General features: G+C 39.8%; 2 protein-coding genes across 4 annotated transcripts in view; one reads left to right on the forward strand and one right to left on the reverse strand.

The window, feature by feature from the left end:
- Positions 1-4,472, forward strand: part of PSPC1 (paraspeckle component 1) — a 101,732-nt gene extending 97,260 nt beyond the window's left edge. The window contains exons 7-8 of the transcript XR_004918813.2: positions 541-640; positions 3,167-4,472. The gene's annotated coding sequence lies outside the window, so the exon portion shown is untranslated. The remainder of the gene's footprint in view (positions 1-540; positions 641-3,166) is intronic.
- Positions 4,473-6,526: 2,054 nt separating this feature from the next.
- Positions 6,527-12,557, reverse strand: part of MPHOSPH8 (M-phase phosphoprotein 8) — a 52,892-nt gene continuing 46,861 nt past the window's right edge. For 2 of the 3 annotated variants that reach the window (XM_036097153.2, XM_036097152.2), the window contains exons 11-14: positions 11,924-12,078; positions 9,059-9,186; positions 7,927-8,207; positions 6,527-7,576 (exon numbers count right to left, since the gene is read on the reverse strand). In XM_036097153.2, coding sequence (XP_035953046.1) covers positions 7,959-8,207; positions 9,059-9,186; positions 11,924-12,078 — 532 coding nt within the window. In that variant the 3' untranslated portion in view covers positions 6,527-7,576; positions 7,927-7,958. The remainder of the gene's footprint in view (positions 7,577-7,926; positions 8,208-9,058; positions 9,187-11,923; positions 12,079-12,557) is intronic. The other variant, XM_036097154.2, reaches the window with a different exon arrangement.

Raw genomic sequence — 12,557 nt, forward strand, 5'->3', positions numbered from 1 at the left:
TATTCATTTGACAGAGATAGATACAGCGAGAGAGGGAACACAAGCAGGGGGAGTGGGAGAGGGAGAAGCAGGCTTCCCGCAGAGCGAGGAGCCCGATGCGGGGCTTGATCCCAGGACCCTGGGATCATGACCTGAGCCGAAGGCAGACGCTTAACGACTGAGCCACCCAGGCGCCCCCTGAATATTTTTTTTAAAGAATTTATTTGACAGAGAGAGACAAAGCGAGAGCGGGAACACAAGCAGGGGGAGTGGGAGAGGGAGAAGCAGGCTTCCTGCCGAGCAGGGAGCCCGATGGCGGGGCTCGATTCCAGGACCCTGGGATCATGACTTGAGCTGAAGGTAGACACTTAACGACTGAGCCACCCAGGAGCCCCAAATTGAACTGAATTTTAAGTCTGTTGATGTTCTCTAAGAAAATGAATTCAAAGGAAAATCTTTACCAAATGGAAACTGATTACTGTTAAGAACTTTATAATTTAACACGTCTGCCATTTTATTGATTATTGAAACTGGCTAAATTTGATTTTTTTGTATTCCTAGGAGGGTGAAAGAAAACATGGATGAAGCTTCCTGAATTTTGGCTTCTGGCATGAATCAAGTTCAGAGACTAGGAAGTGCTGGTGTCAGTATTTCCTTTCAGGTCAGTCATTGTCTGTTTGCTTCTGTTGTTCCTTGCTTCTGTTTCCTTAGCCATACTTCCTGATCCTGACTTTGCTAACTTCATGAACATATGTCATGGTCCCCATGCTTTGAGTTAGTGGAATGTCAGTGAATAGTTTACAGTGGGAGCTGAAACCTCTGCTTCTCTGCCTGTATTAAGGGACCCCCAGGGTCACTGCTCTTCTCTCTGAGCAAAGTTGGAGGCTAGTTTTATCTCCAGATTGCCCTCGTCTTTCCTCATGGTTAGTATTTGTTTTCAGGTAAAATAGAACTGAGAGTAGAAATGACATATTAAACAGGTCTTTACTAAGAAAAGAAATTCCCTCTTGGTGTTTAGTGATCCCAAGTCTAGAAGTCTTAAGTTCCTTGGAAAGTGTGTAATCCTAAAAATGGTTTAGTATCATAAATTCAGATCCGTACTAGGGACACTAGCTCCATATCTTCCTTGCTGCTTTCACCTTTTGTAAAGGTAACAATTTTCCTATTATTTTGTTAAGTTAGCTATAAAATTTTATAGAAACATTTACATTGTGACCTTCAGGACAGAATTCCAGTGATGGTATACTGGCATCCTAATAGATACAGAAAGTATTATTTTAAGGGTATTTCTTTCCTAACTACTTTATCTGGTGATGATAAACCATCTCTTCTGTTCTTGCTACTACAAGTGTGGTCCCAGGGACCAGGAGAATCAGCCTTCCGGGCTTCTTGGCAGTGCAGAATCTCAGAACACACAGCTGACCTAGTGAATCTGACTGCCCATTTTAACCCGATCCCAGGGGATTTGAATGAGTGAGTGCACATTGTGTGAGAAGCACTGACATACGGAAACTTTGAGAAATTTCACCCTTTTAAAGTAGCTGATGCCGGTGCAGGACAAAAATGTGAGAGCTCTGTTTTGTATTCTATTATCCAGCTCTAGAAAATTAACTTTGTGTAATAATTCTCAAAGCTGGTCCCTAGACTATCTGGGAGCTTAAGAATGCACATTCTCAGGTCCAGCTACTGAACAGAAACTTGGGGGTGGGATCCAGCAATGCAGTATTTTATTTTTAAAAGCCTCCAGGTAGGGGCGCCTGGCTGGCCCAGTCAGTAGAGCATGTGACTCTTGATCTCTGGGTCAGGAGTTCAAGCCCCACGTTGGGTATAGAGATTACTTTAAAAAATAAGGGGGGGGGTGGTGCCTGCTGGGTGGTTCATTCGGTTGAGTGACTCTTTATTTCAGCTCAGGTCTTGATCTCATTATGGTCGTGAGTTAGAGCCCTACACTGGGCTCCATGCTGGGCATGGAGCCTACTTAAAAAAAAAAAAAGAAAAAAGTAAAGCCGTCCAGGTAAACTATTTTCTTTTTCTTTTTTTTTTTTTTTTTACAGGTAAACTGTTTTCTGTTGGAGACCCACGAACCTAGGGAATTACTAAAAAATTAGAATTGCCTTTTGAAATTAGAAAATTACTTTGTAAATATTCTGTAGACCTTTTGTTGGTATTAAATTTTTAAATTGCTGGGGCGCCTGGGTGGCTCAGTCGTTAAGTGTCTGCCTTCGGCTCAGGTCATGATCCCAGGGTCCTAGGATCGAGCCCCGCATCAGCCTCCTGGCTCTGCAGGAAGCCTGCTTCTCCCTCTCCCTCTCCACTCCCCCTGCTTGTGTTCCCTCTCTCGCTGTGTCTCTGTCAAATAAATAAAATCTTTAAAAAAAAATTTTTTTTAAATTGCTTTATTTGTAAGCCCCTTAAATAAAATTTGAATAAATAATCTCAAAATATGTGGGAAAGGGGAAAAAATTTAATGTGCGTAGGCTAACTGTGCCACAGATCCAAGCTGTGGCATTTTGTGCCTATCAGAGAGATCTTAAAAGCTTGTCAAGTGGATCTCTCATTGGAACTTTAGGATTTTGAAGTTAATTTTGGTAAGAGATGAATAGTGTTTATTTAAAATAACTGCTTTTCATTACAGATTTTCTAGTCAGCGGAAAAGAAAGTAATTTCAGGAAGATACTTTTAAGTTTTAGAAGTTAATAAAATGCCCAGGTCTTATTAAAAATTGGGTCTCTTCAGGTTATCCTTTGAAACAGTGGTTCTCATGTTTTCAAGGGGCAGCAGAACCCCTTGGAGGCTTGTTAGAACAGACTGCAGACCCACCATGTGTGATTTAGAGGGCCTGAGAGTTCTCATTTCCAACAGCTGGTGTTGCTCTGGGGCAGGGACTGCATTTTCAGAACCACTGTTTTTGTGTGTGTGTGTGTTTTTTTTAACATTAACATATTTAACTCTTCCAGCACTTAATCTCTATACGAGCTCACAACAAAATACTAATTACAGAGGTGGATTACTGAAGAAAATTTTATAGGTCCAATGTTATTAATTCAGTTCCTGAATATTTTTTAGGTCTGTTGCTCAGTGACTCTAGCCTAGCAAATTATTTTGTGACTGAAACTTCTGTGTTTCCAACGGAAAATATACAGTAGATATTAATTTGCTAACAAAGAATTTACCTTTTTTTTTTCAGGTCATTTTGTGGGAGAAATGCTTTTAAAGACACAGGAGAAACAAGCCAGAAAACAAATTTCATTTCATTTGTGAATTTATTACTCCATACAAGCAGCTTATGGATGTATGAGTAATCCTAACATTTGACATTATGCCTCATGGAGTTTTCTTTGGTTAAAATAGTATCTGGAATAATGCAAACTTCCATTTTCATTCAGGTGTTTTTTTGTTGTTGTTTTTCATTAAGATGTATATTGTGTAAGACTGTTGAATCATAGACCTGTACCTCTGAAACAAATAATACATTATATGTTAAAAAAAAAGAAAAAGGAAGAAGATAGCAGGAAGGGAAGAATGAAGGGGGTAAATCGGAGGGGGAGACGAACCATGAGAGACTACGGACTCTGAAAAACAAACTGAGGGTTCTAGAGGGGAGGGGGGTGGGGGGACGGGTTAGCCTGGTGATGGGTATTAAAGAGGGCACGTACTGCATGGAGCACTGGGTGTTATACACAAACAATGAATCATGGAACACTACATCAAAAACTAATGATGTATGGTGATTAACAATAAAATTAAAAAAAAAAAAAAAGATGTATACCTACCCCTTGGTGTGGTCTTGCCATGGAAAGTAGTGTAGTAACCCACAAATACAGAATAACCAACAAACTTCCCTTTCAACTCTCTATAAGTGGGAACCATTAGAGGGATTTTTTTTACAACCACACGTGGCCTGCAATTTTGGGTCAGTCCCCAGGATAAGGAGCTACTTGTGGAATCTGACATTGTTGTGAGAAAGATCGTGTTTTACTAAAGCCATATATATTTTAGCCCAAAGAAAGCAAAGAATGGCGGATATGAGCAAGGCAGAGTGTGTTGTAGAGTAGTGGAAAATTACTTTCTTCCAAGTTAAACTGATGCCCAGTATTAGGGTTAGATTCTAGTTGGGGTCCTTGGGAGCTTTGGATGTTGGCATAGGACTATTTCCCAATTTTAATTTGGTCCTTACTTGATTGTGACTCATTGTAATTACAGTTTTCTACCTTAATAGTAATGCTCTTCTGTACTTGGAGATGCAAGGCTTAGAAATCCCAGATTTGGTCTGAAAGGAGCATTATCTGCAAGTCAGCACAGGATGGAGGAAAGCAGTGTGGGTTCTATCAGTGGTTCTCTGCACTTACTTAGCCAACACTTGGACCAATAAAGCTTTAAAAATTTAAAACAATTTTAGGGGTTTATATAGTTTTAGGCTATGAAACATTAACTGCATAAAATATTAAAATTTTTCAAATGCTTACCTTATTTAATAAATCACTTTTTGATAATTCTGGTGTATATTACAATCCTCCTTTTCCCTGGTCTTTGCTAATCATCCTCCTTGCTTTAAAGACACTAGACTTGCATGGTAAATGCTTTATCAGGTCCTTTCACTGTTGACATTCTGGATGCTAAGCCTTTTTCCAGCACTAATAAATTCTTACTTGGAAAGCTGCCAGTGTAACACTGGGTTAATTCTAAAAGCACCTGGGCTTCAAACTGCAACCTCCTGACATTTCACTGAAAATAAGACAGGAATGACTTGGGAAGACAGTGTATGCAAATGCCCTGTTCTCAGAGCGAAACCAAACTCCCTAACTGTAGCTGTTCAACATTTGAGTAGTTGGATACTGGATGCTGCTCTTTGGTACTATTGCAGGTAAAGAAAGCATGTATAATATGCTTTGTACTAGAGCCATATTCATTAGAGTGGACCAGATCTGAATGATACAGAACTTAAATTAATTGAATAACCCACCTATGATGTCCTTACTGCCATATGCACCGGAAAGGAGTAATGGCTGAGGGTGATTTTTTTTAAAGAATTTTATTAGCGAGCGAGTGAGCCTGGGTGGGGAGGGGTACAGGGAGAGGGACAAGCAGACTCCCTGCTCAGCAGGGAGCCCTACATGGGGCTCGAACCCAGGACCCCGAGATCACGACCTGAGCTGAAGGCAGATGCTTAATGAACTGAGCCACCCAGGTGCCCCTGATTTTTTTTAAGTTAATATAAAATCAAGGGGCGCCTGGGTGGCTCAGTCAGTTAAGCATCTGCCTTCGGCTCAGGTCATGATCCCAGGGTCCTGGGATCGAGCCCCACATCAGGCTCCCTGCTCGCGGGGCGCCTGCTTCTCCCTCTCTCTCTGCTGCTCCCCCTGCTTGTGCTCTATCCTTCTCTCTCTCTCTCAAATAAATAATAAAATCTTAAAAAAAATTTAAAAAAATAAAATTGAAATAAAAATGTGTATTATTTGCTTTTCTCAGTGAGTTTGGCTGAACGGTGATGCATCCCATTTCGATGATCTGCTTAATGATAAGATTGCCCATGGCCTAGATACAAAGCTCAGTTAGTTACGTATTCTGTATTGTATATACTTTCTAAGCACACTGCTTTGGTTTTGACCTATAGTACTAAACAAATCTGTAAGCCTGGTAAGGTGCTGCTTTGAGAACTGCTTTTCCAGAGAAACTATGGCTCATACTTTGTACACATTTAAATGTCAAAGTAGCAGCATTATCAGTATTTGATGGAATTAAGTTGCCTCATCAGAGAACCAGCAAGAAACCACTCAGGTGTGAGTCTCTAGACCATTCAAGTCTTCTCCATCCTTAAGAAACCAGAACTTTCAGAGTGGACAGGTGTGCTTTTCATCTGGCTGTAGAGAAGCTGTAGTTTAGAACAAAAGGTATTAAATTGTGTGGCTCTACTACTCCTAGCAGACAGACACAGCTGTGTTTACATGATTCATTACCGCATCTGGCATAACTGGTAGAAGTTGAGATGGACATAAAAGGTTGTGTTACCCCAAATAATCTCACACTTTTGTCTTCCTTCCCTAACTCTGCTTCTGTCAAAATAACTTGCTCAATTTCTCCATAATTAACAGTTTCTTCATCTCTTATAAACAGCTTTCATATTTCTGAACCTAAACTTCTAAAGAAATTATTCATCAGATTTTCTACTCGATTTCTAGCCTTGCCTTGCCTCTTGGATAAACAGCACATCGCCTTCTAATGATGTGTGCTGTTAAAGCTGATACTATCTCAGGCATGATTTTCATAACAGAAATTTTCATTCTTTAAAAACCCATTTCTCTCTCTTATATGTATTATTTGAAGGTACCATCTCCCTGACTCTCCCTGACCTACCACTGCTGCTAACTCAAGTCTTTATGACTTTTTTCCTAGAAACTATGAAGTCAGATACAGTGCTAGTCATACATGACTCAGTACGGATGAAAAAATTCCAATCCCAGCCATCATTTAGCTAAAAAATTAACACATCAGTATCCCCCTTGTTTTGAAGTCCTGAGACTTGAGATACAAAGAAAACAGACCAATATTCGGTGTTTGTTTTATTGAGAACAATGTAGGAAAAGGCAGTATGTAAAGTAAAAATGGCTCTCTGAAATGTCTATACAATGTATGTGGTCTACTATAGGACAGTCGGAAAATTTTTCATTAAAATTGTAAATTATAAAACCAATCAGGAACTAAATAATTTTATACATCTCCATACTCCAGACTGAGTCTGACTTCTTATTTGGCCACATAGTTCGTAAGAGACTATAAAAGACCTGTGGGGAATCTCTAGAAGCAGTAACTCTTCACACGAGGCACAGTGTGGCAAATAAACCTTGGCTGGCCTTCCCAGTGTTCGTTTAATAAGGGCACAGGATCTGGCTTTTGAAAATTACTTGATGGAGTCCAAGAACAAGGATAAAAGTCCACAAGTAATATCTTCTTTTAGGCCCTATAGTGTCCCGGCTTACATTTTTTTTGCTGTATCTTAGATTCTGATTTATTATTACCTTTTTGAATAATAAAGGATGACTGCAAATACACACAGTTGTCACCTCCAGTTCAGGATCTGTGGCAACTGCATATTACAAACAGCTCAACCTCCTCCCTCGAATCTGCCTACCAAGTTAGAAAGTCATCCTTCAAGGGCAGCAAATTCACACCTCTTAGTGCTTCGGTAACCTGAATATCACATATACACTTAATTGTTTTTAACGCAGAAATTCACCAGGGCTAGTAGAAAATTTCAAGTTAGAAAAAAAAGACTTTTAATTTTCTTAAATAATTCTCCTATGTACCATTCCACATTGTGGAAAAACTGAATTATGCGGTCTGGAGACAACATCGAGATTTCAGAACACTGGCACAAATACTTACATCTATATTTTATAATATATTAGAACCACCATGTCCTGTCTTAGAGCCTGTAACAGATAACAGGCCTGAAACTGCAAGAGGTTTACAGATGAAACTTCAAATCTGGAGGTGTTAGCTGTGCCAGAGTCCCAAAACAGATCTGGAAAGATCTCCATCCCAACTCTCCATTCCGTCACTGCAGCTGTACTCTGTATGCACCTATTAGCAGCTTAACCTATTGAAAGAAAATAGGCATAAGTATCAGTACAGATACCTCCATCGAGTTCTCTCTTCTTAGAAGAGGGAAAACACTCAACCAACATTTGTCTGTCTTATTTGGCAATATTCTCAGATTGGTTATCAATTCAGGGTGTTAGGTTATCACTTCTAATAAAAAAATCCAAGTGCTTATGATTTGATTTTTAGATTATTATAGTAAATAACTGTACTATTTGTTACATAAGCTTTCGGTCCAGCTTCAATGTTTAGTGAACATCCTGGAGACATACATAAAATGTCATACATTAAATAACAAAGGCCAGAATACAGCTCCGACTGCTCAATACCGGAGAGATGCATCCTTACCATCAGTCCCTTTCTTGACACACAATTTATGTCTAACACATCTGTAGATTCTGGTGCACTGCTATCCCGGAGAGCACTTGTCTCCAGGACAGGCACGCCAGGAACACAGCATTCTTGGAATGTTTTTCTGCTGATGATAAAGTAATCTGGCGTAGCAACAGAAGTAGCTGCACTAAATGTGAGGAAAGGATTTTCACCTTGGCAGAAGGCGCTTCCGTCAACCTTATGAAGAGTTTATTGAGGCCTGCAGCAGGGCTGAACGAGTAAACAAAATGACTATCCTAGGGAGAGGAGAGACACCAACCAGTCAGTTTCCTGAGACAAACTTCTACATCTGAGAGCATCACTGGATCTTAACAAAAACATTTCAGATTACAAAGACCTAAAAGAACACAAATTTTATACTTTATATAGATCAATTTGCTGTGATTACTTTTCTCGATTTATTAAAAAGATACAACTGACAAAAAAGCTTGTAAGATTTATCTGCAAAAACAGCATCCAGATAAATCTTTAGGATTAGCAATGTATCCAGCCATATACAGCATGAGTGTTAAAAATCCTCAACAGTTGATTTTGCTTAATTCAGCCTAAGGAAAGAATTCTAAGTACAGAAAAGGAAACATACACAAAGATTCTTCAAGACCATTTTTTGTTAAAGTTTATATAGCCACTAATATTTATTTTATTATAAACCAAATTTACAGTATAATGGTTACCTAAAGCTACACACATTAACACTAAGCATAAATACACCCATGTTCTAGGTACCTGAAGCACAGGATGGGTGTAATTTTAAAATTTCCTAAATTTGCTTTAGGTGAATGTAATTATGATGGTGGGAAAAGGGAGAATATTTTTAAAAAATCAGTATGTTTATTATACCTTAATTTATATTCAGAATGTTCTAAGACAGTATGGTAAACGTTAACTTAAGGCATATATATCAAATATGAGAAATCCAGACTCTTACAAAATTTAGGATAATTTTACTTTATAATTAGGGGTTATATTGCCTCATTTCCACCTGGCTTAGTTACAATTAACATTTTATTAAAACACAATTAAAAGTCATCTGTGCTTCTGGATTAGAAGAATGTACTTTTTAGTAATGAACTACAGAAAATCTTACCAGAAAAACTGGAAGTTGAAATTTATCATTTAAAACTACAGCTTGTACACTACATGGTCCACAGAGCCGAGCAATAACTTCTTTACCCAAAAAGTTGGCATGGAAAATAAACAGCAGGATGCCAGAGCCTGAATAAGGGAGGTGTAAACATAGATTTTAATACCAATCCTACCACGGCCACCTTTCAACTCTGAGGAAGGCGCAGCTGTACAAGTTGGGAGCGGTCCCCTCAGTAAGCCTGGTGGTATACAATCCCGCCTGCTGCCCACTCACACCAGACAATCTTGAGTCCAATTTCAAAACTTGGTGTTACCTAGCATTTTTCAAACCACAGACCCGTTTTATTTTTTGTCCATGGAACAAATATTTTAAAATATGCTTTTCTACATTAATTTTGGTCTAAGAAAATGAGTATTTAAAAGTTGCTGCTAAATGTGTAAATGTCCATAGAAGCAAACTTCTATGACGGTTCTCTCTGGGTATGGGTTTGAGTGACTGTCCCATTTTCTTCCACATAGTATTTTGCCTTTTCCAAATTCTCTGATTAATACCAAAACCTATTTTATTTTGGGGGGGAAAAAACCATGAGATTTGAAGCTTCCACTGAATATCCAAAATACTGTGCATGACTCACTTTTCTAAACAAAGCCATACTTTTATTATAACAGAAAACAGATATATGAACTCTATGACCTTTCTGGTAAGCCATTTTTAAGATGAAAAAACACTGATCCAGCCCAATTATAAACTAGAGGAGACTTCATAAAAGAGACCCCAAGGAACCACTGGCTTTATTTGTTCTGGTCCCAGGGAAAGGAGGACACGCTGAGCCCCTGGCTCTCTTTCTTCGCCTTTCAAGCTATTTAAGGTTTGTCATACTGATTTTGCTCTCCAGCTTTAAAATGCAATACCCACCCCCACCACCGCCCCCAAAGTGCTAAGGTTCAAAAGAAGAAAAGGCCTACAGACAATATAGGGACCGTTCCTTGTCTTTTTCCCTTCAGCTCCACTATGAACGAGCATCTGATCTGGGACTGTTTGTTACTGTCTATATAAAGAGAGTGGTGGTAACTCTTCAAAATGGCCTGAATGGGGACTAGTGGTCTACAGTGAAAATTCTTCATTCAGGTGCTGTTTATTCTAACCAAAATGAGTTAGATCTAAGGAAGGTGTGTTCATTAGCTCTACTCCTAAAAATACTTGAATTTCATAGATAAAAAATGACACGAGGAACCCTAATCAGTTTGCCAGCTGTTGTTTCATGGTATCAGTATAAATGCTTTCTCCAACCAAACTAGGTGTTAAAATCACAATCAAGGAACCAAGGTCAGTGCTTCTCAAACTTGAGTGTGTTCATAAATCACCTGAGATCTCACCAAGGTGTCAACTGAGAGTCAGGCCTGGTGAGGCTTGAGAATCTGCATCTCTAACAAGCTCTCTGCTGGCCACAGACATTGTGCATGTGCAGAAAAAAAATTCAGTAACCTTAAGGCAGTCCAGGTGCACTGAAGCCCGTTAAGTTGTGGATACTGGGAGACTGGCCCAGATCAGCTCAGCCACCCCTACACCCTGTTCCCCAACCTCGTGCTCACTACCCAGCAATGTAAACAATCCACTTGGACAGCTGAAACCACAAATGATTCTTCAACGTCAAGTTCACTAAACACAGGTGTTATGAATAGCTGTCTTTAATTAAATTTTCATGCTATGGCTATATTTTAAATTTTCATCAATGAATACATGTATTTTTTTAAAGATTTATTTATTTATCTGAGAGAGAGAGAGAGCACGCATGAGCAAGGGTGGGGGGCCAGAGGGAGAGGGAGAAGCAGACTCCCCGCTTGGCAGGGAGCCCGACATGGGGCTCGATCCCAGAACCCTGGGATCATGACCTGAGCCGAAGGTAGACCCTTAACGACTGAGCCACCCAGGAGCCCAATACATTATTTTTTTAAATGGATGTTTTTGTTTAACAAAAAAGCCAGAACCCAGCTTCCTACTTTCATGAAGGCAGTGTTCTTTCCACTTAAACATGCTGCGTTTGTGTTCTAGAGAAGGACCACGCCATGTCATGGTCTTGCCTGCAGAGCAGCTGTTAAGCAGAGGCTAGGAAGCAGAACTGAAGTTTCCATCTCCTGCTACTCAACTTTCCTATGGGCCAAGTCACTGACTTTTTCTTTTAATAAAATTCAGGAAAAACATTGATTCTGGGCTCACAATTTGAATTTGAATTTAAATTTTAATAAAACTCAATTTTAACAAAAGGTAGTACAATTATTAAGATCCAACTTCCATACTTTATTTTTTTTCCCTTCTCGTGCAAAAAAGGTGGTTTCATTAAAGCACAGGGGACAGGACCCATGGGCAGAAAGAACAGGCCCAACTTCCATGCTCTTCATTTTTAAAAAATTTTTAAGATTTATTTCTTTATTTGAGGGGGGTGGAGGGACAGAGAGAGAGAGAATCTCAAGGAGACTCCCTGCTGTGCACAGAGCCTAACTCAGGGCTCGATCTCATAACTCTGATATCATGACTTGACCCAAAATCAGTAGTCAGATGCCACCCAGGCACCCCCTTGCTTTTTAAACAAGTGCTAACACAGTGCTCTGTGGATCCCTCTAAGTCACCTGGGATGGTAGGTCTCAGCTGGGTCTCTTTTTTTTCTGCCAGAGTAGCTCTGCTGTTAACTATTTTACATAATTATTATACATAATGGGATTCTGTTAAGGTTATGTTCACAGAGTTCTGTTTAAAAATCAACTGATAGCCCATGGCCATACCACCCTGAACACGCCCGATCTCATCTGATTAACAATCAGCTGATATTTACAGTGTCACTTTTCAAACAGAAAAACAAAGACTTACCTTCTGGGATGTTCTGTGGGGGTTTGTAATTGAAATCCGTTGAAAAATCTGGCCCCTCACAGAGACGATGACATGCTATTGGGAAAATTGGTTCTAACAGAGCAAGACGTGCTTCAAAGTAATCCCTTATTGTTTCTTCTGCTACTCTTGAAAGTCTAGTCAAAAAGGATAGTAAGAGTTGTTAATATCAATGTAGAAAATAACCATGAGTCATATTATCAAACTGCTGAATACCAGTGAGGTCTTCCCAAATCAACCTTTAAATATAACTTCCTACTCATCCTGCTTCCCCGTTCTATTTTTCTTTAGCACTTAGCATCTGACACACTATGTGTCTTACTGTCTATGTTGTCACAGGGAATTTAGGCTCTAAGAGGGCAAGTCTCCTCCCCCTCCCCCGCTGCTGTCTCCATCTTCCCGGCCTTCTGAATAGTTCCTGGCATATGGACAGCACTCAGTACTTATTTGTCTAATGAAAATGAAAATTCTAGGAGCGCCTGGGTGGCTCAGTCGTTAAGCGTCTGCCTTCGGCTCAGGTCATGATCCCAGGGTCCTGGGATCGAGCCCCACATCGGGCTCCCTGCTTGGTGGGCAGCCTGCTTCTCCCTCTTCCATTCCCCCTGCTTGTGTTCCC

Source organism: Halichoerus grypus, chromosome 4 (assembly GCF_964656455.1).
Source record: "Halichoerus grypus chromosome 4, mHalGry1.hap1.1, whole genome shotgun sequence".
In the NCBI taxonomy this organism is placed as follows: Eukaryota; Metazoa; Chordata; class Mammalia; order Carnivora; family Phocidae; genus Halichoerus; species Halichoerus grypus.